At 42.4% G+C, this 27069-nt stretch overlaps 1 protein-coding gene across 1 annotated transcript in view; it reads right to left on the bottom strand.

The window, feature by feature from the left end:
* Window positions 1-25651, bottom strand: part of CRABP2 (cellular retinoic acid binding protein 2) — a 46078-nt gene extending 20427 nt beyond the window's left edge. The window contains exon 1 of the mRNA XM_073610099.1: window positions 25316-25651. Within this exon, the coding sequence (XP_073466200.1) occupies window positions 25316-25385 (70 nt within the window). The 5' untranslated portion in view covers window positions 25386-25651. The remainder of the gene's footprint in view (window positions 1-25315) is intronic.
* Window positions 25652-27069: the final 1418 nt, after the last annotated feature.

Genomic DNA, 27069 nt, shown 5'->3' with positions numbered 1-27069 from the left:
GCATTCATCTTGTATCATTAATGTTTTCAGAAAAGTCTCATGTCTGAGGTTGCAAAAAGATTGGTAAAGAGTTCCCTGGTCTGAACTCTGACCACTTTCGTATTCTAAATGGGAGGCTAAAGAGTACAGAGTCATGTGACAAGAGGGTAACATTAAGCAAAGGATGGATCCCATGACGCCACACATCAATGCAGAACCACTTTTATTGAAATGAATTGCAGTCTCAGCATGGGCTCCCGCCAGGCCACGCAAGAGGGTAATGGGCCACACAGATGCACCCCCTGCACAACAGGTTCACTTTACTGGAGAAACCTTAAAGAAGAACTCATTCACTCAGCGAATCCAGTGTTGTCCGGTGTAAGCCGCTGCTCTGTCTCAACAATTCCTGGTCCCACACCGCTATCGTCTGTGAAGCTCTGGTGTAGCTCTTTGGAGCTCAGCTTTTAATTAAGACATCTTGCCCTGACGTGACAAGTAAGAGACAATGTTGAGCAGCTCTCGACCAAAACAACAATAACCATTACCGTAACTGGAATTTTCAATGAACCACAACGTTTCACTTTCAGGCAACGTGCTATAGGAGAGGTGACGATGACACGCAGTAGGAGGTGATGATGGCGCTAAAGTGCACCTGCATTCCTCCTGTCAGCCTACAGCATAACTTGATTCTTCAACCTTCGAAAGAAAATCTCAGGGTATTTCGGCAAAAAAATAACTGACATAGCTGTGTCACCTGGAGTGAGCGCACTTGATGAATGGGCAAGGGGCAAGGTGAAGAAATCATTTTGCAGAAAAACTAATTTGTTTACTGTTCCATGCCAAAAAACCCATTTGTACAAATTATGTATGAGAACACCATATTACTAAAAACCTGCCATAGATATGAGACAAGATTGGTAACTCTTGTGTAACTACAGAAAAGAAAGAAAGAAAGAAAGAAAGAAAGAAAGAAAGAAAGAAAGAAAGAAAGAAAGAAAGAAAGAAAGAAAGAAAGAAAGAAAGAAAGATGTTTGTGTTTTTTGTTTTTTTGAAGAGGAGAGGATAAAAAAGAAGTGAAAGACTGGAAGAGAAAGGAAGAGAAGGGAACGGAAGAGGAAATGAGAGGAGGGGAGAGCAAAGAAGAAAAAAAAAGAGAAGCAAAAGGATGCTAAGAGAAGAGAAAAGAAGGGAAAAGGAGAGGAGAGGATAAAAGTAAAAATATGGGAAGAGAAGAGAAAGAAAGGGAAAAGGAGAGAAATAAAAAAGAAGTGAAAACATTGGAAGGGAAAAGGATAGGATTAAAAAAGAAGTGAAAAGATGGGAAGAGAAGGGAAGGGAAGAGGAAAAGAAAGAATAAAAAAAGAAGCAAAAAGGAGAGAATAAATAGAAAAGAAGAGGAGAGAAGAGGATAAAATAAAAGTGAAAATTGAAAGGAAGGGGAGAGGAGAAGAGAGGAACGAATGAAAAAGAAGTGAAAAGATAGAAGGAGAAGTGAATCGGAGAGGAGAGAGGAGAAAAGTGAATAAAAAAGAAACAAAAGGATGGGAAGAGAAGAGGAGAGGAGAGAAGAGAATAAAAAAGAAGTGAAAAGAAAGGAAGAGGAGAGGAGAGGAAAAAAAAGAAGTGAAAAGATGGAAGGAGAAGAGGAGAGGAGATAGGAGAATAAAAAATAAGCGAAAAGGAGGGAAGAGGAGAGGATAAAAAAGAAGTGAAAAGATGGCAAGAGAAGAGGAGAGGAGAGAAGAGAAAGAAAGGGAAGAGAAGAGGAAAGAATAAAAAAAAGGCAAGAAGGGAAGAGGAGAGGAGAGGAGAGAGGAGGGAAGAGAATAATAAAGAAACAAAAGGATGGAAAGAGAAGAGGAGAGAGGAGAGAAGAGAATAAAAAAGAAGCGAAAAGAAAGGAAGGGGAGAGGAGAGGATACAAAAGTAATGAAAAGATGGGAAGAGAAGAGGAGAGGAGATAGGAGAGAAGAGAAAGAAAGGGAAGAGGAAAGGAAAGAATAAAAAAAAAATCAAGAAGGGAAGAGGAGAGGAGAGAAGAGGATAAAAAAGAAGCAAATGGATGGGAAGAGAAGAGGAAAGGAGAGAGGAGAGAAGAGAATAAAAAGAAGTGAAACAAAAGGAAGGGGAGAGGATAAAAAAGAAGTGGAAAGATAGGAAGAGAAGAGGAGAGGACAGAAGAGAAAGAAGGGGAAGAGGAGAGGAAAGAATAAAAAAAAATTGCAAGAAGAGAAGAGGAGAGGAGAGGAAAGGAGAGAGAAGAGAAAAAAATTGAAAAGAAGAGAAGAGGAGAGGATCAAATAAAAGTGAAAAGATGGGAAGAGAAGAGAAAGGAAGGGGAGAGGAGAAGAGAGGAACAAATGAAAACAAAGGGAAAAGATGGGAAGAGGAGAGGGGAGAGGAGAGGAGAGAATAAAAAAGAAGCGAAAAGATGGGAAGAGTAGGGAAGGGGAGAGTAGAGGAGAGAAAAGAATAAAAAAAGAAGCAAAAACTATGGGAAGGAGAGGGGAAGAGGAAGAGGAAGAGGAAGAGGAAGAGGAAGAGGAAGAGAAGAGAAGATAAGAGAAGAGAAGAGAAGAGAAGAGAAGAGAAGAGAAGAGAAGAGAAGAGAAGAGAAGAGAAGAGAAAGAGGAGGAGAGACGATGCAAAGACAAATATAGATGAAAGGGAGAAAAGATAGACAGATGACTAATAAATAAAAATGAGTCAGAGAAAAAACAAAAGAGAAGAGATATACATGGACAGACAGATATAATAAATAAAGAAATAAAAAAGAAAAGAGCCATAGATGGATACAAGAATAGATGGATGAGTGATAGACATGCAAGAAAAGAGATAGATAGATAGATAGATAGATAGATAGATAGATAGATAGATAGATAGATAGATAGATAGATAGATAGATAGATAGATAGATAGATAGAGTAATGATATAGATAGATGGCATAAGGGTAGATTCTAGATAGAATACTAAGCCGGAGATTCTTTGTCGTTTGTCTGGTGGTATTTAATTTTTACGCCTGGCTGCCTGAGCAGATGCTGAACATGCCAGCACAGTACAAATAAAGGATAGTAGAAGTAAAGGTTCGGGTATTCTTGGAAGAGTAACAATAAAGGAATTGTACAGCGCTATGTACAGCAAGCCAAACAAGCTGACTGTTGAGATGTGATTAGCGCGGCCCACAATGGGATGACTGGTATATCTTGTGAGGTCTCTACCCTCCCAGGAGGCACGAGGTTACAGCAGACATATGATTTCTCAGAGACAGAAAAGGAGGTCACGTCTGTAAGAGAGACGAGCATGATCCATAATAAAAAAAAAAAAAGGAGAGAGAGCTGTCATTTTCTCCCATAAAACCTATCTTGTTTGTGATGAATGAATAGAGAATGAGAGCCCTTGTTTGCTCCGGGGTTTAGCTGGCAAACGAAGCAACGCTGGCAAACATTCCATTCATGTTCCTCCCTGCATTTATACAGCATCATATCATCAAATCAAAAACCGATCCTGTCACCTGTGGCCTGCTGTAACCCTTGTCCTTCTCGTTCTGAGGCCTACAGGCATATGATAACTTGAAAACAGGGAGGAAGTTTTCAAGAAGTCCCCGTCGCTTAAAAGGGGCACCTTTAAGTACGTTTTTGCCCCTGGTCATCCAAAAAATTAGACCTAGTGGGCCAACTCAAGGACCACCAACTAGCAGGCCAGGTAGTGGTGGAATCTTTTAGCTGAGGATGCCCATAAAAAATGAATCCCATCTCTGACTTGTTGCTCCATAAGACATTCTAGACGGGCTCCTTTGAAAAAGGGTAGGGAATTAGGCCTTCCAGAAAAGTAGACCTAGTGGGCCAACTCAAGGGCTATCCATTACCAGGCAAGGTATTACATGGCTAGTCAAGTTGAAAAAAGACACAAGTCCATCTAATTAAAAAAAAAAAAAATCATACAATCCCATATACACAATTCTTCACCCACAGTTGATCCAGAGGAAGGTGAAAAACCCCAGCAAAGCATGATCCAATTTGCTACAGCAGGGGAAAAAATTCTTTCCTGATCCCCCGAGAGGCATTTTCGGATTTTCCCTGGATCAACTTTACCTATAAATGTTAGTACCCAGTTATATTATGTACTGTACGTTTAGGAAATAATCAAGACTTTTTTTTAAAGCAATCTACTGAGCTTGCCAGAACTACCCCTGGAGGGAGTCTATTCTACATTTTCACAGCTCTTACTGTGAAGAAACCTTTCCATATTTGGAGATGAAATCTTTTTTCCTCTAGACGTAAAGAGTGCCCCCTTGTCCTATGTGATGACCTTAAAGTGAATAACTCAACATCAAGTTCACTATATGGACCACTTATTGTATGTATGTATACATGGTGATCATATCCCCCTTATTCTCCTCTTCTCAAGAGAGAATAAATTCAGTTCCTCTAATCTTTCCTCATAGCTGAGCTCCTCCATGCCTCTTATCAGTTTGGTTGCCCTTCTCAGCACTTTCTCCAGTTCCCTGATATCCTTTTTGAGAACTGGTGCCCAAAACTGAACTGCATATTCCAGATGAGGTCTTACTAATGATTTGTACAGGGGCAAAATGATATCTCTCTCTCTGGAGTCCATACCTCTATTAATACAAGAAAGGACTTTGCTCGCTTTGGAAACCGCAGATTGGAATTGCATGCTATTATTGAGCTTATGATCTACCAAAACCCCCAGATCCTTCTCCACTATGGGCTCCCCCAGTTGTACTCCCCCTAGCATGTATGATGCATGCATATTCTTAGCCCCCAAGTGCATAACTTTACATCATTTTGATGGAGCCTTCTTGCCAAGGTTGGCCTTCAACAATCAATCCCATCCCTGATCCCTGGTTGCTTCATAAGATGCTCCAGACAGGGCTCCTTCAAAGAGGTTTTTGCCCAAGGCCTTCTTGAAAAGTAGACCCAGTGGGTCAACACAAGGGCCACCCAGTAGCGAGCAATGTAGTGATGGTGCCTTCTAGCTAAGAATTCCCATCAAAAATGAATCCCATCTCTGATGTGCTGCTCCATAAGACAATCTAGACATGGCTCGCTCAAAAAAGGGTGGGGAACCAGGCCTTTCAGAAAAGTAGACACAGTGGGCCCCAGCTCAAGGGCTATACATTACCAGGCAAAGTAGTGATGGAGCCTTCTAGCTAAGGTTGGCCTTTAACAATCAATCCCATCCCTAATCTTTTGCTTCATATGATGCTCCTGATGGGGCCCCTTCAAAGAGGTTTTTGCCCAAAGCCTTCCTGAAAAGCAGACCCAGTGGGCTAACTCAAGGGCTATCCATTACCAGGCAATGTAGTGATGGCACCTTCTAGCTGAAGATGGCCATCAGCATTCAATCCCATTCCATATCTGTCACTCTATAAGTTGTTCCAGAAGGGAGCTTTTTAAAATAGGATTTTGCCTGAGGCCTTCCAAAAAAGTAGACCCAGCGGGCCAATGCAGGGGCTTAAGGGTATCTATCTGAGGTAGCAATGGAGAATTCTATACGAGGATGGATATCAACAGTTGATCCCATCCCTTCCATAGGATGTTCCAGTAAGGATTGCTTTAGTATTTCGGACTGTAGCAGGGAAACAATTGAAATAATGGGATGTCGGTTGGTGATTTAAAGCTAAGCTTTAAAATTGGAGTGTACAGCCATCCATAAGGTGGCCTAGATAGGTGCCTCTCTGAGGACAGGCAGTGACAAATCTCTAGGTAGGTGCCTCTCTGAGGAAAGGCCGTGGCAAATCTGCTACTTCAAAGTTTGACTATGTTCTTTTGGAGGAACTTGAGGAATCATTTCCTTATCTCAGCCTATAAATGGGCACGGGCACTATTAGAGCTTAGTTTCGTTTTCTCCACAGAAATTGGAACACCTGGCAATTAGTAACATAGAACATTCCAAAGATACAGTTGCAAATAGCTAGGAATATCCATTCTGATAGATCATCTTTACCCCCAGCTAGGCTTGGCCAGGGGTAAGTACTCCCTGGAATATTAAAGACGGCTCGGATATCATGAAATCATAGGGAGGCAATTGTTGCAATTAAAAGCTTAGCTCCAAAATTGCCACGTTTATGGCCATTTGACCATCAAATCAGTTTATGGCCTTATATTGTAAAGCGCTGCGTAAACTGATGGTGCTTTATAAATCCTGTATAATAATAATAAAATAACAATATGAAGATGCCTCACCAACAATAAAAAATCTTCTTCATCTGTCTTCTAAAGGGCGTGTGCAATTTGGTAGGCAATCAGCCTACAAATGGGCACGGGCACTGGGAGAGTTAAGTATTGTTTTCACCATTTATAGTGAAACAAATGGCATTTAATAACGGGGAGCAATCTGAAGATACAATAGCTATTGTTTGAAATCCCTATGTGGCTAATTGACTCCCCCCACCCTTCTCAAGCAGGCTTGGCCAGGAATTATCAGCCAAGGTCACGGAGTGGCCCTCAAACATAAGAACATTCCTCAATGGCCGTAGGCACCCTAAATTTTTCAAAGCTCTGTTTAATCCAGCCCAAACATGAGCACTTCAAAGGAAGCTATCATCTTGACCCTGTAAATGCCTGAAAGTGTGGAAGAAATCAGAAGGCTATCAAGACTTTCTCTTTTTTTTGCATCCCAGTTGGCTTTGATCTTTCCAGAAGAGGTTTAACACTGAGGTGATAAGCCATAAAGCAATAAAAAGCTCTCAGATATTTAAGCAGGCCTCTGTGACAATGGAGGAAGCAGTAAAACTTCAAGGGCTGTTTTCTGCCTTGTCAATTGGAGCCCAGGCTTGGGATTGTGGTAGGAAAAAAAATGGGGGGTGGTCCTCCATATTGTTTGATGTAGGATGACACAATCATGTGTACAGAGGTTAAACGGAGGGTGATGAGGGAGATTGTAATGACCTGGGAGGATTCAGGAGAGGTCAGGCAAACAGACATTTAATGGAGTGGACACCATAAACCGGGGCTTTTATGTGGTAGAATAATGTTAAAGAGGACCTGTCTTCTGTCTTCAGGATGCCCATAGATGGCATATCTGTCAGTGGGAAGGGTGAATTTCTCCACTCCTCACTATCGTAACTGAAGGAATCTGAACATTATGGCCAAACGGGCAGAACGAAGGCCATGTAGGCAGGACTCCAGCGGTTTTGCAGCGATGTTGTCCAGGGTGCAGCAGTCAACTGCCCTGGCCACTTACTGCAGAGCAAGGCCTGACGTCAATGGGGTAGCGCTTAGGATTGGTCTTAAAAAAAAGTTACAAGATAAAAATCTATCTATCTATCTATCTATCTATCTATCTATCTATCTATCTATCTATCTATCTATCTATCTATCTATCTATCTATCTATCTATCTATCTATCTCACAATGGTTAGCTATATGCATAGCGTATTAATACGTAGAATACATTCCTCTGATGAAATTAGTAATGGCTCCAGATATATCCACCATGTAAACTTGTGGTCACACGGCACTATTAATATATTCCCATCCACTGGGGAGATGATAATGTGATATGAGAGCGTCCAGTACGGGAATATCATGTAACTTGATTATCAATCATACAAGTCAACCGATAGAGGAAGGAGCTCCAATTAGATAGAGTGATAGATAGATAGATAGATAGATAGATAGATAGATAGATAGATAGATAGATAGATAGATAGACTCACATAGAACAATAGCGGTGACACACCCGGAGCCTGTGCTCTGTTTTCTATGTGTAGCTCTGACAGTATCACGTTTCACAATGTTCCACAACCCCCACACACAAGGGCTGAGATCTGAGATCAGAGGACATCGGGGTGATAACACGGAGATAACGGACAGACAGGGATAACGATGGACAGATTCCATCCTGCGCTTTTTTTTTTTTTTTTCCAGCTCTGATAGTTTCATGTTTCAGGTACTCAGGAAGGAGACTGAGTTTAGGCAGTTGAGTTCAGAGAGGATACATACGGCTTCCGTTCTTCTCTGAACCAATGGGAAACGCAGGCTAGGTGTTTCCCGCTGCCAGCTCCTCCCCCCTTTTTCAGGAGCGACGCTGCAGTGCGCCAAGTCTGACTTTAGAGGCACTGTGAAAATCCTGCTGAATTTGCCACAATCTAAAGTAACGAAGAAGTGAGCGTTTCTAAATGTTTCCTGGAAAGCGTCGATCTTGAAGGTTAACATTGAAACACGAAGCCGGTGTCACCTGCAGGTGCAGTTTATATTTCCATCTCTTGGATCCGGACTTTTTTAGGATTGCGTTGTGATAAGGCGAAGGAAACTGGGAGAGCCAATGACAACACAGCGAGTGTTGGGGGATGGGGGGGAGGGAATGGACGGCTGCCAGGGAAGGTGAGCTAGACGGAGACAGAAACCAGAGACAGCGCTGCCGCTGCCAGACGGATCAAAGAATTTTCCGCAATAATCTTCTACATATTAAAAAAAACCTCTAAAAACTTGGCTAATAAACGGCGAGCTAAAATTACCGCCATTCAGAGAGGAAAAATCCTCCGCGGTAGGAGAACATCATCGCTCTTCCCTGAGTTCTGTAAGCTTCACAAGAGCCCACGGCACGCTAAAGTGGCCTCTCATTGCATACTATTGTGTGTCACTTTGGCATGCCTTAAGCGCAGTTAAAGTTTGAGGAATCAGAGGCATGAGAACACTATAAAGGCTTCACCCCAGTATTATATAGGGCACCTTAAAATGTACTTAAGGCATGCTAAAGTGAGCCCTCACTCCATAGTATCATGTGTTACTTTAGCATACCCTAAGTCTAGGTTCACATCTATGGGGCTGCGCTTGATGCGTTTTTCAGGCATGTATTGCAGTGCATTTTGCGTTTTTAAACCCTCGTTTTTTTTTTTTTTTATGTGTTTTTGCATGCAGTTTTCATGCATTTTGTGATTTACCTTTTTTTTTTCTCTTTAAACACACTGCATATAGCTGGTTGCTAAGGAGGGGGCCGGGAAGCTGACCGTCGCGTCCTTAACAACCGATGAGTCATCAGCTGTCAGCAGGGTTCTCCGCTGACAGTTGAATGGAAAAAAAAAAACTATAGCTGGCAAAAAAAAAAAAATTGGTATAGTATAGTATATAGTATAAATTGCCTGTAGAAAAAAATCGGCAAAAAAAACGGCTTGGAGTCCCCCCCCTGAAGTCCATACCAGGCCTTTTCGGGTCTAGTATGGATCCGGAGAGGACCCCCCCCTTGCAAATTTTTTTTTGTAAAATGGCGTAGGGTCCCCCCAAAAATCCATACCAGACCCTTATCAGAGCATGCCGCCCGGCAGGTCAGGAAAGGGAGGGGACGAGCGAGCGCCCCCCCCTCCTGAACCATACCAGGCCGCATGCCTTTAACATGGTGCGGATGGGTGTTTTGGGAGGGGAGGGGGCTCGACCCCCTCCCCCCAAAGCACCTTGCCCCCATGTTGATGAGGACAAGGGCCTCTTCCCAACAACCCTGGCCGATTTTTGTCGTGGTCTGCGGGTGGGGGGCTTATCGGAATCTGGAAGCACCCCTGGGGACAAGGGCCTCGTCCCAACAACCCTGGCTGGTGGTTGTCGGGGTCTGCGAGCGGGAGGGCTTATCGGAATCTGGAAGCACCCCTTTAAGAAGGAGGCCCCCAGATCCCGCCCCCTCCTCATGTAAATAGGTATTGGGTACATTATGCCCCTACCCATTCACCTCCAAAAGTCCTTTATTAATAAAATAGCTCTGAGCTGTCTTCTTCCGCTTCTGTCTTCTTCCTCTCCTGCAAAAAAAAAAGCTGCTCTTCTTCTGTGTCTTCCTCCATTGTGTTGTCGTCCGCTGTCTGGCATCTCTTATATAGCCATGGGGCGTGGCCATCTGATGACATCGACCAGAGAGCCTGCCCCTTGTGGTGTCACATATATAAGAGATGCCAGACAGCGGACGACAACACAATGGAGGAAGACAGCCACAGAAGAAGAGTGGCTTTTTTTTGCGGGTAACCGGCGGCAAGGAAGAAGACAGCACCAGGAGAGACAGCGCTGGGAGAAGACGGCGGCGGGAGAGACAGCGGTGGGAGAGGACAGCGGCGGGAGAGGACAGTGGCGGGAGAGACAGTGGCAGGAGAGGACGGCGGCGGGAGAGACAGCGGTAGGAGAGGACGGCGGCGGGAGAGGACGGCGGCGGGAGAGACAGCTGTGGGAGAGGACGGCGGTGGGAGAGACAGCGGTGGGAGAGACAGCGGAGGGAGAGGACAGCGGCGGGAGAGACAGTGGCAGGAGAGGACGGCGACGGGAGAGACAGCAGTAGGAGAGGACGGCGATGGGAGACACAGCGGAGCGAGAGGACGGCGGCGTGAGAGACAGCAGTGGGAGAGGAAGGCGGCGGGAGAGACAGCGGTGGGAGAGGACGGCGGCGGAAGAGACAGTGCTGGGAGAGGACAGCGGCGGGAGAGACAACGGTGGGAGAGGACGGCAGCGGGGGAGACAGCTGTGGGAGAGTACGGCGGCTGGAGAGACAGCAGTGGGAGAGGACGGCGGCGGAAGAGACAGTGGTGGGAGAGGACAGCGGCGGGGGAGACAGCGGTGGGAGAGGACGGCAGCGGGGGAGACAGCGGTGGGAGAGGACGGCGGCGGGAGAGACAGTGGTGGGAGAGGACGGTGGCGGGAGAGACTTAAAGGGGGCTTCCAGTTTCTGATAAGCTCCCCCGCCTGCAGACCCCCACAACCACCAGGGTTGTCGGGAAGAGGCCCTTGTCCCCATCAACATGGGGGCAAGGTGCTTTGGGGGGGGGGCAGAGCCCCCCTGCCCCAAAGCACCCATCCCCTCGTGTATGTTGAGGGCATGTGCCCTGGTATAGTTCAGGAGCGCTCGCTTGTCCCGTCCCTTTCCTCACCTGCCGGGCTGTATGCTCGGATAAAGGTCTGGTATGGATGGGAAATCAAGAGGTGCATGCTGGTTACCCAGCATGCACCTCTCCAACGCTTATCCAGGAAGAGATATCGATTGGGCTTCACATGCCCACAATCATGAAGGCAACGGCCAAAACAGGAGGGAGAAACTTGTAAGTATTAAATTTATATTTTAGAAACATCCACAATTAACCTTGTATACTTGTTTTTTTATTTAATAATTAATAATGCTCGGGTCAATGAAAAAAAAAAATTTGGCCGGAACTCCGCTTTAAGGACGCGGTGGTTGGCTTCCCGGCCCCCTACTTAGCAACCACCTATATACAGTGTTAAAATAAAAACCGCAAAACACGACAAAAATCGCATCACAAACACAACACTTACGTTTCTGGTGCGATTCCATTGAAGTCTAGTACCCGCAAATCGCGTGGAAAAAAGTCCCCGAACCCTTTCCAAAAACGCACCGGCCGCAAAATGCATAGATGTGAACTTGTACCTTAGGAAACCATGTTAAATGGACTGTAGTGCGTTTCTGCAAACTGCACTAAAAAACGCATCAGTGTGAACCTAGGGTGAGTGAAAATACAGCTTGAAGGATCAGAGGCACGGGGGGCATTATAAAGGTTTTATTTAAGGCATGCTGAAGTGGTCTCTCAGTCTGTATTATGGAGTGTAATTTTAGCATGCCTTAAGCCCCATACACACTATTAGATTTTCTGCAGATTTTTATCTTCAGATTTACCAAAACCATATAATATGAGGTCAAACCTTAAGAGTTTCAATTTGTATGCAATCAGGCCGGCCCTCGCACTACATGGTTTTGGTAAATCTGAAGACAAAAATCTGCAGAAAATCTAATGCTGTGTATGGGGGTATTAAGAGCAACTACAGCTTGATAAACCAGAGGCACAGGGACACCATAAAGGTCTCACCCTGGTTTAGTTTAAGGTGCCTTAAAGTGAGTCTAAGGCACGCTAAAGTGGCCTCTCAGCGCATATTATTGTGTGTCACTTAAGCATGCCGTAAAAGCCATTACGGCCTAGTGAATCAGAGGAATGAGAACACCATAAAGGCAACTTAAAGTGAGCTTAAGGCATGCTAAAGTGACTTTATACTATGGTGTGTCATTTTAGCATGCCTTAAGTGTAATTACAATTTAAACAATCGCCCATTTATTGATTAAAATGAGACCTGTGATGTGTCAGTTGGGGTACTAATTGCTCTCAGTTGTAAAGTTGATATATCTAAAGCTGTTACGGGGATTTTTTTTAGGTTGCATCCTGCGGTTTGATGTTCTTCCACTCAATTCCCATAATCCTTTGCACACTAGGTGAAATTTCAAATCAGACTGACAGCGCACTGGCTGCTCATTAAAACCCATTCCCGCCATGCACAGTGCAGCTCACAGCAGCCTCATGAGACAAGCGGTGATTTAAGTTCATTATAAAACTTCTGGACGAGCTCATAAAATCCATCCCCCCCTCCTGTGGCAGCAGCTTCATCAGGAGAACCCCCCCCCCGGAGTGAACAGACAGAGAACTTAATTAAAATAGAAGGGTGTTCCCCTCTGATAAACGAGCTGTTATTTCTTACAGCTGGGGATGCGACACCCCGACCCCGGCCGTCTCACTCCTCACGCTGCGTCTTGTGCGGAACAATTAAATCCCATTAATTTCGGGGCGGCTGGAGGGGCCCGGCGGTGAAAAATCTCTATTTTCCCTCTCAGCAGGGAATGCGTGTCAAAGCCGTAACTCAAAACAGCCTGCGTGTCTCCAGCTGGCAGCCCTCTGCCCTGGGCCCGGGGCCAACGTTCTGCCAATCGCTCCCCGCCGCCCGCTGTCCATGGAGAAAAGGGGGCGACCCGCGCTTTGCACCTGTTCCGTGGCTGCCTCCGCGACGCGCCGCAGGGGGGATCTTACTTTAACCCCATCAGTGGGGGCGTCCTATACTACGGACCGCACAGGAGCTGAGCTCCGGGCAAATACATACAAAGGATTTGTATTTCTGTCCATCCAGTCCTGAGATTTACACAGCTCTGCCACACAGCACAGCCCTGCCTGTCAGGGGAGGAGACCTGATTTGTCTCTGCTGCAATTAAGAGACACTTACAGGTCTTCTCCCTTCCCCCCAACTTGTGACTGGACAATGAAAGGAGAAGCTCATCGCTCTTTCACTCTGCTATACTCTCCTATCAGCATGCTCCTTGTGCTGATTCTTCTTCTCCTAGTCTAAGCTCTGCTATACAGGTACTGCACGAGGCTCATACCAGGTTATATACAACACTATATTATGCTATACTAGATTATATTATGTTATGTTAAAACATCATATAAAATAATATACTATATTATACTAGCTTATATTATTATTATTTTTTTTTTATATTTTTTATTATATTGGGTAATATTATATTAAATTATATTATCTTATATTATACTATGTTATGTTATATTATATTGTATGATGTTATAATATATTATTTTATATAATATTGTGTTGCATTATATTATACTATACTAAACTATATTATATGTTATTATACTACATGTTATGTTATATTATAATATATTATTTTATATTATATTATGTTATACTATACTAGACTATTTTATTTTATATTATATTATGTTATTTTATTTTATGTTATATTAAGTTATACTATACTTGACTACATTATATTATATTGTATTATATCATGTTATGTTCCGTTATATAATATTATATAATGCTATAAAATGTTATAGTATATTATAATCTGTTAAATTCTGGTATACTATTATTATTATATTATATTATGTTGTAATATATTAATTTAAATGATATTATGTTCTATTATAATATATTTAATTATTTTATATTATATGATGTTATAATATAATATTTTATATAATATTGCATTGCATTATATTATACTATACTATATTATATGTTATTATACTACATGTTATGTTATATTATAATATATTATATTATGTTATACTACACTAGACTATTTTATATTATATTATATTATGTTATTTTATTTTATGTTATATTAGGTTATACTATACTTGACTACATTATATTATATTGTATTATATTATATGATGTTACGTTTCGTTATATAATATTATATAATGCTTTCAAATGTTATATTATATATTATAATCTGTTAAATTCTGGTATACTATTATTATTATATTTTATTATATTATATTATACTATACTAGACTATTTTATATATTATTATATTGTTTTATTTTATGGTATATTAAGTTATACTATACTTGACTATATTATGTTGTATTATGTTATGTTCTGTTATAATATAACATTTATAGCATTATATAATATTATATATTATAATCTGTTAAATTCTGGTATACTATTATTATTATTATATTATGTTGTAATATATGAGTTTAAATTATGTTATATTATAATATATTATATTATTTTATATTATATGATGCTATAATATATTATTTTATATAATTTATATAATATTGTGTCGCATCATACTATGCTAGATTGTATTCTATTATGATATATTACATTACACTATTATACTACAGAATGTTATATTATAATATTTTTTTAATTAATATTATATTATGTTATAATATACTATATTATGTTATATTATATTAACTTATGTTAACATAATATTGTGTTGTGTTATACTATACTAGATGTTATTATATGATAATACATTAGATTATACTATTATATTATACGATACTACAGAATGTTATGTTATATTGCAAAGCGCTTTGAGAATCCACCTTTAAAGGCGCTATATAAAATAAAGTTTATTATTATTATTATATTATAATATATTTTAAATGTACATTATATTATGTTACAATATACTATATTATATTATGTTCTACTATTATTATAATTTATTATAATAAAAATCCAGTGGGGAGTGTGGGAGCTCCTCAGACATACATACAATAATTGAGCAGGTAGAATATATTCAGTCATTGCTTATAGCCCAGCAGAAGAGAAATCCCATCATAGCCTCCCAGTCCCACCAATCAGAGTGGACCTGTCAGAAACTTTACAAGTCTGTATGAACACATTCCTGACATGTCACAAGATTCAGCAACACCATCATTCCCCTGTAAAGCTTATCACTAAAAAGCCATCCTTGAGCACAATCAAGTGACTTTGCCTAGGCTGAGATGATGCCACCAGTCTGCTGCAGGCAAGAGGAAGCATTTCCTTAGTCTCCCCTCCCCCCAGGGATCACTCAGACTACTACCTTGTAGCAAGTCACAAGCTGAGAGGCTGCAGTTAGGGGGCTGATCTGCGTCAGGCATTTGTGAACACAGCCAAGAACTGCGCTGGCACCGGATTTACATGACCTCTGAGGCCCAGAAAGTAGATGATGACCCCGGATGATGCCTGAGCAAAGATGGTGCCGTTCTTCTGGAAAGCAGAGCAAATGAATGCAGGCATTACTTAGCATGCATTTCAGTAAGCCAGAAAAGCTGAATGTCTTATAACATGTATTCTATAGGATTCAGGGAATTCCAGATATAAAAAAATGACAGCTGGACTCGGGGGGGGGGGGGGTTGGTGGGAAGCGCACACCGCGGTAATAAATCCATACAGTTCGGGTTACATGACTTTGTGCAGCCATAAATCAGGAGATGGTGGCTTTTCCAGAATGATTGCTGGCAGAAAACCGGCTCCGGCTTCCTCCAGGGAAAGGGGAGCGCTGATGGAAAGGGATACTGCTCGGTGACCGGAGCAATAAAACATGGCCGCCGCCGCACCCTCCCCCCCCCCCTCCTGCGGGGAAGGTGCGAGGCTACAATACAGAGATATCCGTAACGTGATGGACGCGGGGGAGACCTCCTCGGGGGGGTTAACGACAGAAATATTCTCCGAAGGACCTGTGGGAAGGAAGTGTACATTTCCATATTAAATGCCTCGGCTGATATTTTATTCATGGCGTTCACCCAGGCGCACTGGCAGCGCTTAGGGCGGCGAGGAAAACGGACCCGGCTGACCCGGATCGGCGTAAACGGGGCGTGAAGAGACGTGTCAGACATTAGAGCCTGACTGCAGACAATTTTTTTAAAATTTAGTTCATTTAGTGTGCTTAAGGAATGCTACAACGGCCTCTCGGTGTGTCATTTTAGCATGCCTTAATGCTGAAGCTTAGTCTGCTTATATTTTGCCTTCCCTGGTTTCTTCTTCCTGTCCCCATCAACATGCACATTAATTTTTTGAAATTTTTCTATTTTTATCTAATGCCTTATTTTACATCTGGGCCTCTGCGCCTCTCTATGCAATAAAAGCAGATCATGACAGGTGGGAGGGGCCAGCAGGGGGGGGCGGAACATAGCTTCCTGAAACTAACACAGCACCCTCCCAAGAGGAGCCCTGATGCAAGGCAGTGGGAGGAGTTATTTGAAAAGCAGAAAGCCTTGATGACAGTAGAGGGCGCTCTTAGGCAGGCTGTATTTGCATACGGACCGCCCTGGGTAACGCCCACATGTGATGCTGATCCTGTATGATTGGAAGAACTGAAATCTAGTGAGGGAAAAGGGGCGGAGCCAGGGACACTCAGGTAGGGCAGGAAAAGGGATAGATGATTCAAGCAGTGGGAGGAGTTATGCAAAAGAGCAGAATACCATGATGGCAGTAGAGGGCCCTCTTAAGCAGGCTGTATTTGCGTATGGACCCCCCTGGGTAACGCCCACATGTGATGCTGATCCTGTATGATTGGAAGAACTGAAACCTAGTGAAGGAAAGGGGCGGAGCCAGGGACAATCAGGCTGGGCAGGAAAAGGGATAGATGATGCAAGAAGTGGGAGGAGTTGTGCAAAAGAGCAGAATACCATGATGGCAGTAGAGGGCGCTCTTAGTCATGCGCCATTTGCATACAGACCGCCCTGGGTAATGCCCCCCCATGTGATGCTGAGCCTCTATGATTAAAAGAACTGAAATCTAATGAAGGAAAGGGACATTCAGGCTGGGGAGGAAAGGCCTAGATGACGCTGGGCATCCCTCCAGCTAGGAAATGAGATGCACACTGTGAGAAGCTGCTTTCATCTGCATCGCACAGAATACTGCTGGAGCTCCCTCTGCCCACAAAAAAGCCTTTGCAAGTATGACTTTGTGAAAGTCGGTATTTGCATAGGAAAAGGCCCCGCCCCTGCCTAGATATAGGTTTTGCAGGACTACTGCACTCATAAAAAAGGATCTTGTTATGGGCGGAGCCGGTGGGCGGAGTCAGTCCCAAGCTTCTATAGTTGGATACTCCCATAGCGAGAAGCTCCTTGCCATAATTCCTGTCCACTATGGAGTTTTCAGGTGTCCCCGCCCACCACTGTGTGTCCCAGCTCCTCCCCCTTACATTATCCATAATTAAAAAAATAAAAAATAATAAATCCAGTAGGAATGGTAGGAGACCCTTATAACACGCACTTTAAGCATGCAAACCCGGGAATTGGTGTAACTCTCCAGCAACCACCAAACGCTGAAAGATCATTTCAGGGTGGAGTGACCCTTTAAGGGTGAAGGAAAGTGTTAAGGAGCTATGGTGTCCCAAGACAGCCAATCAAAAGCACGGGATTGCGTTCCCTATATATTAAAGGATCTCACATCTCTGAGCTGACTCTTTGCAGATCTTCATGTTCTGTTTCAAGAAGTGACTTGCCCTGAGGGGTGGTGGGGGGGGTTGGCAATGTGCAGAACAGACGAGCCATAAAGTGAGATCACAAATTTCCCCGGATCTCCAGATGCTTTACCCGACTTCGCCAACTCTAACAATCCTATTAAAACGAAACCTTCCCTCGGCTTTGATATCTGGAGGAGTTTACGGGGAATGTTAAAGCTTCTGAATTTTTCATGAACCTCGTAGACTGGCTGAGATCACTCAAGTCAGAATCGTTTTACAGCATTTTTCCCACTGACCACCAATGTAAGGAACATTCTTCCCACTGACCACCAATGTAAGGAACATTCTTCTCACTGATCACCAATGTAAGGAACATTCTTCTCACTGATCACCAATGTAAGGAGCATTCTTCTCACTGATCACCAATGTAAGGAGCATTCTTCTCACTGATCACCAATGTAAGGAACATTCTTCTCACTGACCACCAATGTAAGGGACATTCTTCTCACTAATCACCAATGTAAGAAACATTCTTCTCACTGACCACCAATGTAAAGAGCATTCTTCCCATTGACCACCAATGTAAGGGGCATTCTTCTCACTGATCACCAATGTAAGGGGCATTCTTCTCACTGACCACCAATGTAAGGAACATTTTTCTAATTACCCCCAATGGACTAATCTTGGAAGAGATTCCTCTTGGGTAAAATTTGACAAAGACTGATCTCTGCTATCGATACAGTAATAGAGAGTGGAAAATGTTCTATTTATCTATATGGAATTTTGCGTTGCAGGCCAACACTTTATGCACAAACTATTCTACAAGTCGATCATCTGCAGCTGCCAAACTCTTTGGGAGTTAATTATTTTTTGCCATTGCCTGCTCAGTTGTACATCCCCCGTTCAAATCCAAATGGCCCTGACAGTGGGAAGGGCAGGCTTGTTATTTGGAAGGAATCCGTTACAATGTAATTCATTAGCAATTTAAGAGAGACCTCTTCTCCAGACCAAGTCGGGCTGTTAGCATCACAATGCGGGAGGAAGTGTGAGCTCTGTGGGTTTGGAAAGGGGGAAATCTTATCTTGAATATAGGCAACAAGTTTAAAAGCTGGGTACAAAATATACAATATACTGTATATTTCAAGAGCATGTGTTTACAGGTACTTGCAAGCTGATGGGCTGAGGATACCACTAGGAAACAATCTTCAGGAAAATATTAAAGGATAAGCCCACCCGAAAGTGATATTTTAGGTATAGGTGGCGCTTGGTCGGCTTGGTGAGCCATCTCTTGACTTCCTATAGGTCTTGGATATTCCAAAAGTAAGATCTCTATGCTTTAACTCCCAACTTTGTTCCCGTCCACCTGGGGGTTTTGGATGTTCCCAACTAAATCTCTCCTCATACTGGGCAAAGTAGGTTTGCAGACCCAGGAGGTCAGCTTAGGGATGGTGGAAACCCCTCATAATGGGTGCAGCAGGTGTACAGACCTGGTAACTCAGCACAGGGATGGTGGGAACCCCTCATAATGGTCACAGCAGGTGTAGAGACCCAGGAACTCAGCACAGGGATGGTGGGAACCCCTCATAACGGGCACAGCAGGTGTACAGACCTGGTAACTCAGCACAGGGATGGTGGGAACCCCTCATAATGGTCACAGCAGGTGTAGAGATCTAGGAACTCAGCACAGGGATGGTGGGAACCCCTCATAACGGGCACAGCAGGTGTACAGACCTGGGATCTCAGTGTAGGGATGGTGGGACACAACAGGAGTGGAGACCTGGGAACGCAGCACAGAGATGGTGGGAACCCCTCATAATGGGTACAGCAGGTGTGCAGACGAAAGAACTCAGCACAGGGATGGCGGGAACCACTCATAATGGGCACAGCAGATGGAAATTTAACATTAATAAAGCATAAAGTCCATGAGAGACTAAAATTGCCAGATGGTATAACCCTCCTGCATCTATCGAAAACTGGGGTTGACACTTTAAGGTTTATGTTGCTTGTATATATACTATAAAATGTTACCAACTATAAGGCTTGTGTGGCTACCTCAAAGGGTAGTTGTAAACATTGCTGGCTAAGGGCCTCTTACCAAACTGCTATCCTTATCCCCCTAATAAGAAGTGCCTTCAGTATGATTGGATAGATGTACTCCGTAAGCCATAACATGGATGGTCACCCACTTTGACCAACCGTCATTAGGCGCTGGCCGGGAAAGTTGGTTGGATCAAGTTTTAACATCATCCATCAACATCTACATCCTTCCTTACCAGAAATATTTGATGGCCCCCAATTCCGCCAATATCTGCTTGCCTGGACAATGATGAACTATATACTAATGCCACCCATAGATGTAACAGTTCTCATTATATTTCTTTATATAGCACCAAAAAATACCATAGCACCCTACAGACCACACAGATCACTTACACTATATGGTTAAACACTTGTGGATACCCGGCCATCACACCTTTTTGGACTTGTTGGATATATTACTCCAAAACCACTGCCTTTAATATGGAGTTGGCCACCACTTTTTGCTATAGCAGCCTCCACCCTTCTGGGAAGGCTTTCCTTAAGATTTTGGAGGGTGTCTGGGGGAATTTGTGTCCATTCAGACAAAAAAAAAACATTTATGAGGTCATGTACCAATGTTGGATGAGAAGACTGGCTCACAATTGGTGTTCCAATTAATCCCAAAGGTGTTCAGTAGAGTTGAGGTCAGGGCTCTGTGCAGGACACTCAAGTTCCTCAACACCAAACTGGCCAAACCATGTCTTTATGGAGCTGGCCACCATTTGTGAAGTCAGGAACCGATGTTGGATGAGAAGACCTGACTCACAATTGGTGTTGCAATTCATCCCAAAGGAGAACGATAGGGTTTAGGTGAGGACTTTCTGCTGGACTCTCAAGTTCCTCAACCCCAAACTGGTTAAACCATATCTTTACGAAGCTGGCCACCATTTGTGAGGTCAGGTACTGATGTTGAATGAGAAGACCTGGCTCACAATTGGTGTTCCAATTCATCCTAAGGTGTTCCGTAGGTTTGAGGTCATGGATCAGTGCAGGACACTCAAGTTCCTCTACTCTAAACTCATCAAACCACATCTTCATGGAGCTGGCTTTATCCACAGGGGCATCGTTGTGGTCTAACAAAAAAAGGACCTTCATCAAACTGTTACCACAAGGTTGGAAGAGCCGAATTGTCTACAACGTCTTTGTATGTTGTAGTGTTATTATTTCCCGTCACTGGAAACACCCAAACTCAATCATTTGGAGGGGGTCCACATACATTTCACCTTATAGTGTACATCAACCTTTGTTGCTAAGGGAGCTTACAATATAATTTCTTCTCTCAGTAACGCAGACATAAGAGCCAGTCCAAGCCTTTTATCTGCTGGCAGGAGGAAACCCTCACAAATTAAAGGAGCTCCTAGGTGGTAACTGAACCCAGGACCCCAGTATTAGGTTTTATATTAAAAAAATCAAAACATAATATATATATATATTTCAACTCTACATATTACACAATAATTCTCTGTATTAGAGTGAGGAAACAAAAAACAATTGAACAATGAAAATCCTGATATCTGTGTAATAGAAGGTGATGATAGATACAAAGCTCTCATTATTGATAATGTATCAATTTGGTATCTTAGGATGTGGTGTGGCATATTGATCTGATTATCTGTGTATTATGAAGAGGTATAATATTCAAAGTTCTCATTATCTGTGTATTAGAATAATGCATCAGACATTGATCTCTTCATCTCAGTGTATTAGGAGAGGTTAGGACATATCATAATCCAATGAACATTACAAGGAAAAAAGTATCCATCTGATATCATAGGATGAGGCATCATCTGTATATTAGAAAGAAGTATATGATTCAAAGTTCTCATTGTCTGTGTATTAGAATAATGCATCAGACATTGATCTCTTCATCTCAGGGTACTAAGAGAGGTTAGGACATATCATAATCCAATGAATATTACAAGGAAAAAAGTATCCATTTGATATCATAGGATGAGGCATCATCTGTATATTAGAAAGAAGTATAAGATTCAAAGTTCTCATTGTGTGTATTAGAATAATGAATCAGACATGGATCTCTTCATCTCTGTGTATAAGGAGAGGGTAGGACATATATTAAACCATATATATATATATGGCAAGGTAAGAAGTATCATTCTGATATCTTAGAATGGAATATTGATCTAATCATCTGTGTATTAGGGCAAGGTATAATCATACATGAATCTAAAACCTGCATATTAGGTCTCAATATGTGAATGATCCATCAGATGTTAGGATGTATCTATGTATTAGAATAATGCATCAGACACGGATCTCTTCATCTCTGTGTATTAGGAGAGGGTAGGACATATATTTATCCAATGAACATTACAGGGTATGAAGTATCAATCTGATATCTTAGGATGGGATATTGATCTAATCATCTGTGCATTAGGTCCTAATATATGAATGATCAATCTGATGTTAGGATGTATCTGTGTATTAGAATAATGTATCAGACATATATCTCTTCATCTCTGTGTATTAGGAGAGGGTAGGATGCATATTAAGCCAAGGAATATTACAAGGTAAAAAGTATCAATCTGATATGCTAGGATGAGACATGGGGTAATTTTCTTATTATCTGCTTATTAGGATAATGCATCAGACATGGATCTCCTCATCTCTGTGTATTAGGAGAGGGTAGGATCTATATTAATCTAATGAATATTACAAAGTAGAAAGTATCAATCTGATATCCTAGGAAGAGGCATGGGGTATTGATCTGATTATCTGTGTATTAGAAAGAGGTGTAAGATTCAATGTTCTCATTTTCTGCGTATTAGGATAATAGATCAGGGAAGGATCTCTTCATGTCTGTGTATTAGGAAAGGGTAGGACATAGCATAATCCAATAATTATTATAAGACATTAAATGTCAATCTCATATCTAGGCATTGGATATTGATCTGATTATCTGTGTATTAGCTCACACTATATGAACGATCAATCTGATGTTAGGATGTACCTGTGTAAAAGAATAAGGATCAGACATGGATCTCTTCATCTCTGGGTATTAGGAGAGGGTAGGACTTATAATATTTATTGCATTTATATAAGGTAAAATTAGTAATCTAATATAATAGGATGTGGTGTGGGATATTGATCTGATCATCTGTGTATTAGGAAGAGGTGTAATGTTCTCATTATCTGTGTATTAGGATAATATATCAGATATGGATCTCTTCCTATCTGTAAATTAGGAGAGGATAGGACATATAATCCAATTAATATTACAAGATACCAAACATCAATCTGATATCAATGCATGGCATATTGATCGGATTATCTGCGTATTAGGAAGAGATGTAAGATTCAATGTTCTCATTATCTGTGTATTAGGATAATGTGATGGACATGGATCTCCTAGACTGTGTATTAGGAAGGGGGGTAAGACATATCATAGTCCAATGAATATTACAAGATATGAAATATAAATCTAATATCTGTGCATGGGATATTGATCTGATTATCTGTGTATTAGGACAATGTATCAGACATGGATTTCTCCATATCTGTATATTAGGAGGGGGTAGGACATATCATAATCCAATGAATATTACAAGACATGAAATATCAATTTGATACCATAGGATGTGTCATTGGATATTGATCTGATTATCTGTAAATTGGGGGAAGGTATAAGCATATATGAATCTATAACCTGTATATTAGGGCACAATACATGAATGATCAATCTGATGTTATTATGAAGAGCGGGATATTGATCGAATCCTTTGTGCAAAGGAGCCACTTCAGACCTTTGTGGTCTACCGCGGTGCATTACCTACCGTATTTCACGCGCTATCACGCATTGCGTCATGGCAGCCGATTCACACTGTGTTGGCAGCTAGCGCATGGCAGTGTAAAGAAACCTGGACCTGCTGCAGTTCTAAATAAATGGTACCGCATCACAAATGACCGCGTGTTACTGTGCGCCGCTGCGGTAAATGTATAGATTTAAAGGCACCTTTAGGACAAGATGTCAGATATGAATTCTGTGTATTTGTGTACAATAGAGATGTCTAATGTCTTTGTACTACCATATGGAGATGAAAAAAAATCTATGTATCAGAACATGTAAGGAGAAAATTTTTTTGATCTGTGCCGAATTTAAGTTTTTGATGTAAATCCTTCTATATTACGATGAGTCGTATTATGACAAGATACCTTGGTATTAGGAAGAGTATTGGAATCTGTATTAGGATTAGTCTAAGTATCTGTACTAGGACTGGTCTTTGTATCTGTATTAGGACCAGTCTTGGTATCCATACCAGGACCAGTCTCGGTATTTGTATTAGGACCGGTTTTGGAATCAGTACTAAACTGGTCTTCATATCTGTACTAGGTCCAGTCTTGGTATCTGTATTAGGATGGGTCTTGGAATCTGTATTAGGATGAGTCTTGGTGTCTGTACTAGGTCTGGTCTTGGTATCTGCATTAGAACTGGACTTGAAATCAGTACTAGGACCAGTCATGGTATTCATACCAGGACCAGTCTTGCTATCTGTACTAGGATGGGTCTTGGTATCTGTATCAGGACCAGTACTGATATCTATATTAGTACAGGTCTTCATATTAGTATGAGGACCAATCTTTGTACCTGTATTAGGACCGGTCTTGATATCTGTGCTAGGGCCAATCTTGGTATCCATACCAGGACCAGTATATCTGTATTAGGAACGGTTTAAATATCTTTACTAGGACTGGTCTTGGAATCCTTATTAAGACCGGTCTTGGTATCTGTATTAAGACTGGTCTGGATAACTGTACTAGGACCAGTACTGATATTAATATGAAGACCCGTCCTAATATAGATATTAGGACCAATCTTTGTATCTGTATTAGAACCGGTCTTGGTATCTGTACTAGGACCAGTTTTGGTATCTGTATCAGGACGGGTCCAGGTATTTGTACTAGGACTGGTCCTGGTATCTGTATTAGGATCAGTCTTGGTATCTGTATTAGAACCAGTCTTGGTATCTATATTAGAACCAGTCTTGGTATGTGTACTAGGACGAGTCCTGGTATCCATATAAGCACCAGTCTTGGTATCTGTACTAGGACTGGTCTTGGTTTCTGTACTAGGATCGGTCTTGGTATCCATATTAGGAACGGTCTTGGTATCTGTATCAGGACAAGTCCAAGTATTTGTACTAGGACTGGCCCTGGTATCTGTATTAGGATCAGTCTTGGTATCTGTATTAGAACCAGTCTTGGTATCTGTACTAGGATGTGTCTTGGTATCCATATAAGTACCAGTCTTGGTATCTGTACTAGGACCGGTCTTGGTATCTGTACTAGGATCGGTCTTGGTATCTGTACTAGGGCTGGTCTTGGTTTTTGTATTAGGACCGGTCTTGGTATCCATATTAGGAACGGTCTTGGTATTTGAATTAGAACCGGTCTCGGTATCTGTATTAAGACCAGTCTTGGTATCTGTATTAGGACAAATACAAATTAGGTGATATGTAGAAATCTATTGATATTCTTGTTTTAGAACAAGATATTTGTGTAGTAGATCATGTCTCCTTTGTATATCATGTCTCCCTTGATATCTATTAGAAATAAATAAAAAAAATGATATCTGCCTATCATCCTCCAGGTCTATATTAGGACTAGGAGGTAAATTTAATAAATTACAGACTTGGATTATGGATCATCACGCCCGACCCGAAAACCTAAAGCTGCCCTAAGCTAACTCGGCACACAATAAGCAGCGTGGAAGACGTATCGCTGTTCTGGGCGCTCACTCACCCAACGCCTTCAGGAGCTCCTCAAAATTTTCAGAATATTTCATCTTCCAGTTCCCAGAGAAGTTGGGCATCTTTGGGTTAAGTCGGAGGACCAGATGACAAGGAGGAAAAGAAGACGGAGGTATTCTGCACGCAAAAACGAGAGAGCACGCCTGGGGCTCAGTCACCTTTCTGCAATTTTCAGATGGAAAAAAAAAAAGGTTGATGAGATCAGCAGGAGTCTGGATGTGTCAGTCTGGGATATCCTCTTTGTACAGTGGTGGCTCCCTGAGTCAGCCTGCCTGCCCAATCTCTGCAGGTTCAACAAATGCGATCCACAGCATGCTGCTGTCTATATATACTCACCCCCCCTCCTCCTCCTAGATCTCAAACTTCCCTCTGCCATTCACACACCCCCCTCCCCACCGGTCTTCTGTGCTTCCCCTGGGAGGAGCAACACAACAAAACCTTCACCAGTCCCACCTGGTGGCTTTATCTTACATACCACCTACTTAAAAAGTAAAACAAAAGTCAAAAAGAAAAACTGTTTAACTTAAGCTGAAAATTAACTCACTGTAAAAGATTAAGCCGAGCTGACAGCTGCCCAATTTTTACATCCATGAATGAAGCTGATGGTGGCCAACGAAAGGACCAAGTGACTAAATGGACAGGGTGGACAAGCGTCTATGGGGTTTTGCCCCCTTAAAAAAAAGCTGCGTCTTAATCCTTCCCTTCTTCGCCTGGCATAGGGAAAAAGTTGGCAGAGCTGAGCATTTGCAGTTACAGCGAACAGGCAGATCTAGGGGGAGGATGTGTGGCCCTTAGGTTCCTTCATCCCCTGCCTTGGAGGGTCTATTTTCAGGAGAGACCTTCACCTAGTACTCATTAGTTTGCGTCCCTTGACCATGAGGAGCAGGGTCCACTGGCCATTTTGGCTAGGTGGACCTAAGTGTGGCTTTACTCCTGTCTGGAGTCTTGCACCCCGGGGGGTCAGGGAAGGGTACTTTCTCTTCAGGAGCAGACCATATGACACACCCTAAGGCTGGCCATTCACAGTTTGAATCTCAGCCGGTTCAGCAGGAACCTTCCAAGATTCTAACCGTTAATGGGCAGGCTGAATGTACCAAGTTGATCGATCAATCAACTTGGGTACCACCAGGCTTCCAGATTCTCTTGCGATTATCGCTAGCTGCTCCTATAGCCGTTTGTGATAATCACTGTCTTCTCCCAGCGGGGATGGCTTCCCCCGCAACCCCCCTCCCCCCACACTGGGAGAAAACAATGGCCCGGCAGGAGGGATTCCGGCATCAACACTGGCTGTGTTGATGGGGGAATCAAGCAAATTTCTTTCTTGCAACTTGTGGTTGCAGGAAAAAAATTTGCTCCATGTATGGCCAGCCTAAATCCACTTTTTATGTGTTTGTCCACATACACTTTTTTGTTTCACTTTTGGTTTTTGGGCTCTAAAAGAAAAAACAAATATGGTAAACAGGCACATGGCGGCGGTGTTCCGATCATTCTTAACTCCTTGGCGCCAACAGTACGCATATATGCAGTCTCTCAGTGGGTGGGCCTTAACGCCAAGTGGCCACATATACGTGGCCCTGTGTAAACTACTTACCGTGCTGAGCGCACACTCCCTGCATGCTCCCAGCATGGTAGCCGGTGGGGCATACTTGCGATCGGAGGTTTCTGATCATGTGACTGCTGTGACAGCCAATCACAGCAGTCACATGACCTGAATGCCTGCCTCTGCTTCCCGGCTTTTAGAACCCT

The sequence above is a fragment of the Aquarana catesbeiana genome, linkage group LG13 (assembly GCF_042186555.1).
Source record: "Aquarana catesbeiana isolate 2022-GZ linkage group LG13, ASM4218655v1, whole genome shotgun sequence".
NCBI lineage: Eukaryota > Metazoa > Chordata > Amphibia > Anura > Ranidae > Aquarana > Aquarana catesbeiana.
The sequence above is the reverse complement of the archived record's forward strand: the minus strand, read 5'-3'. Positions and strand labels throughout refer to the sequence as shown.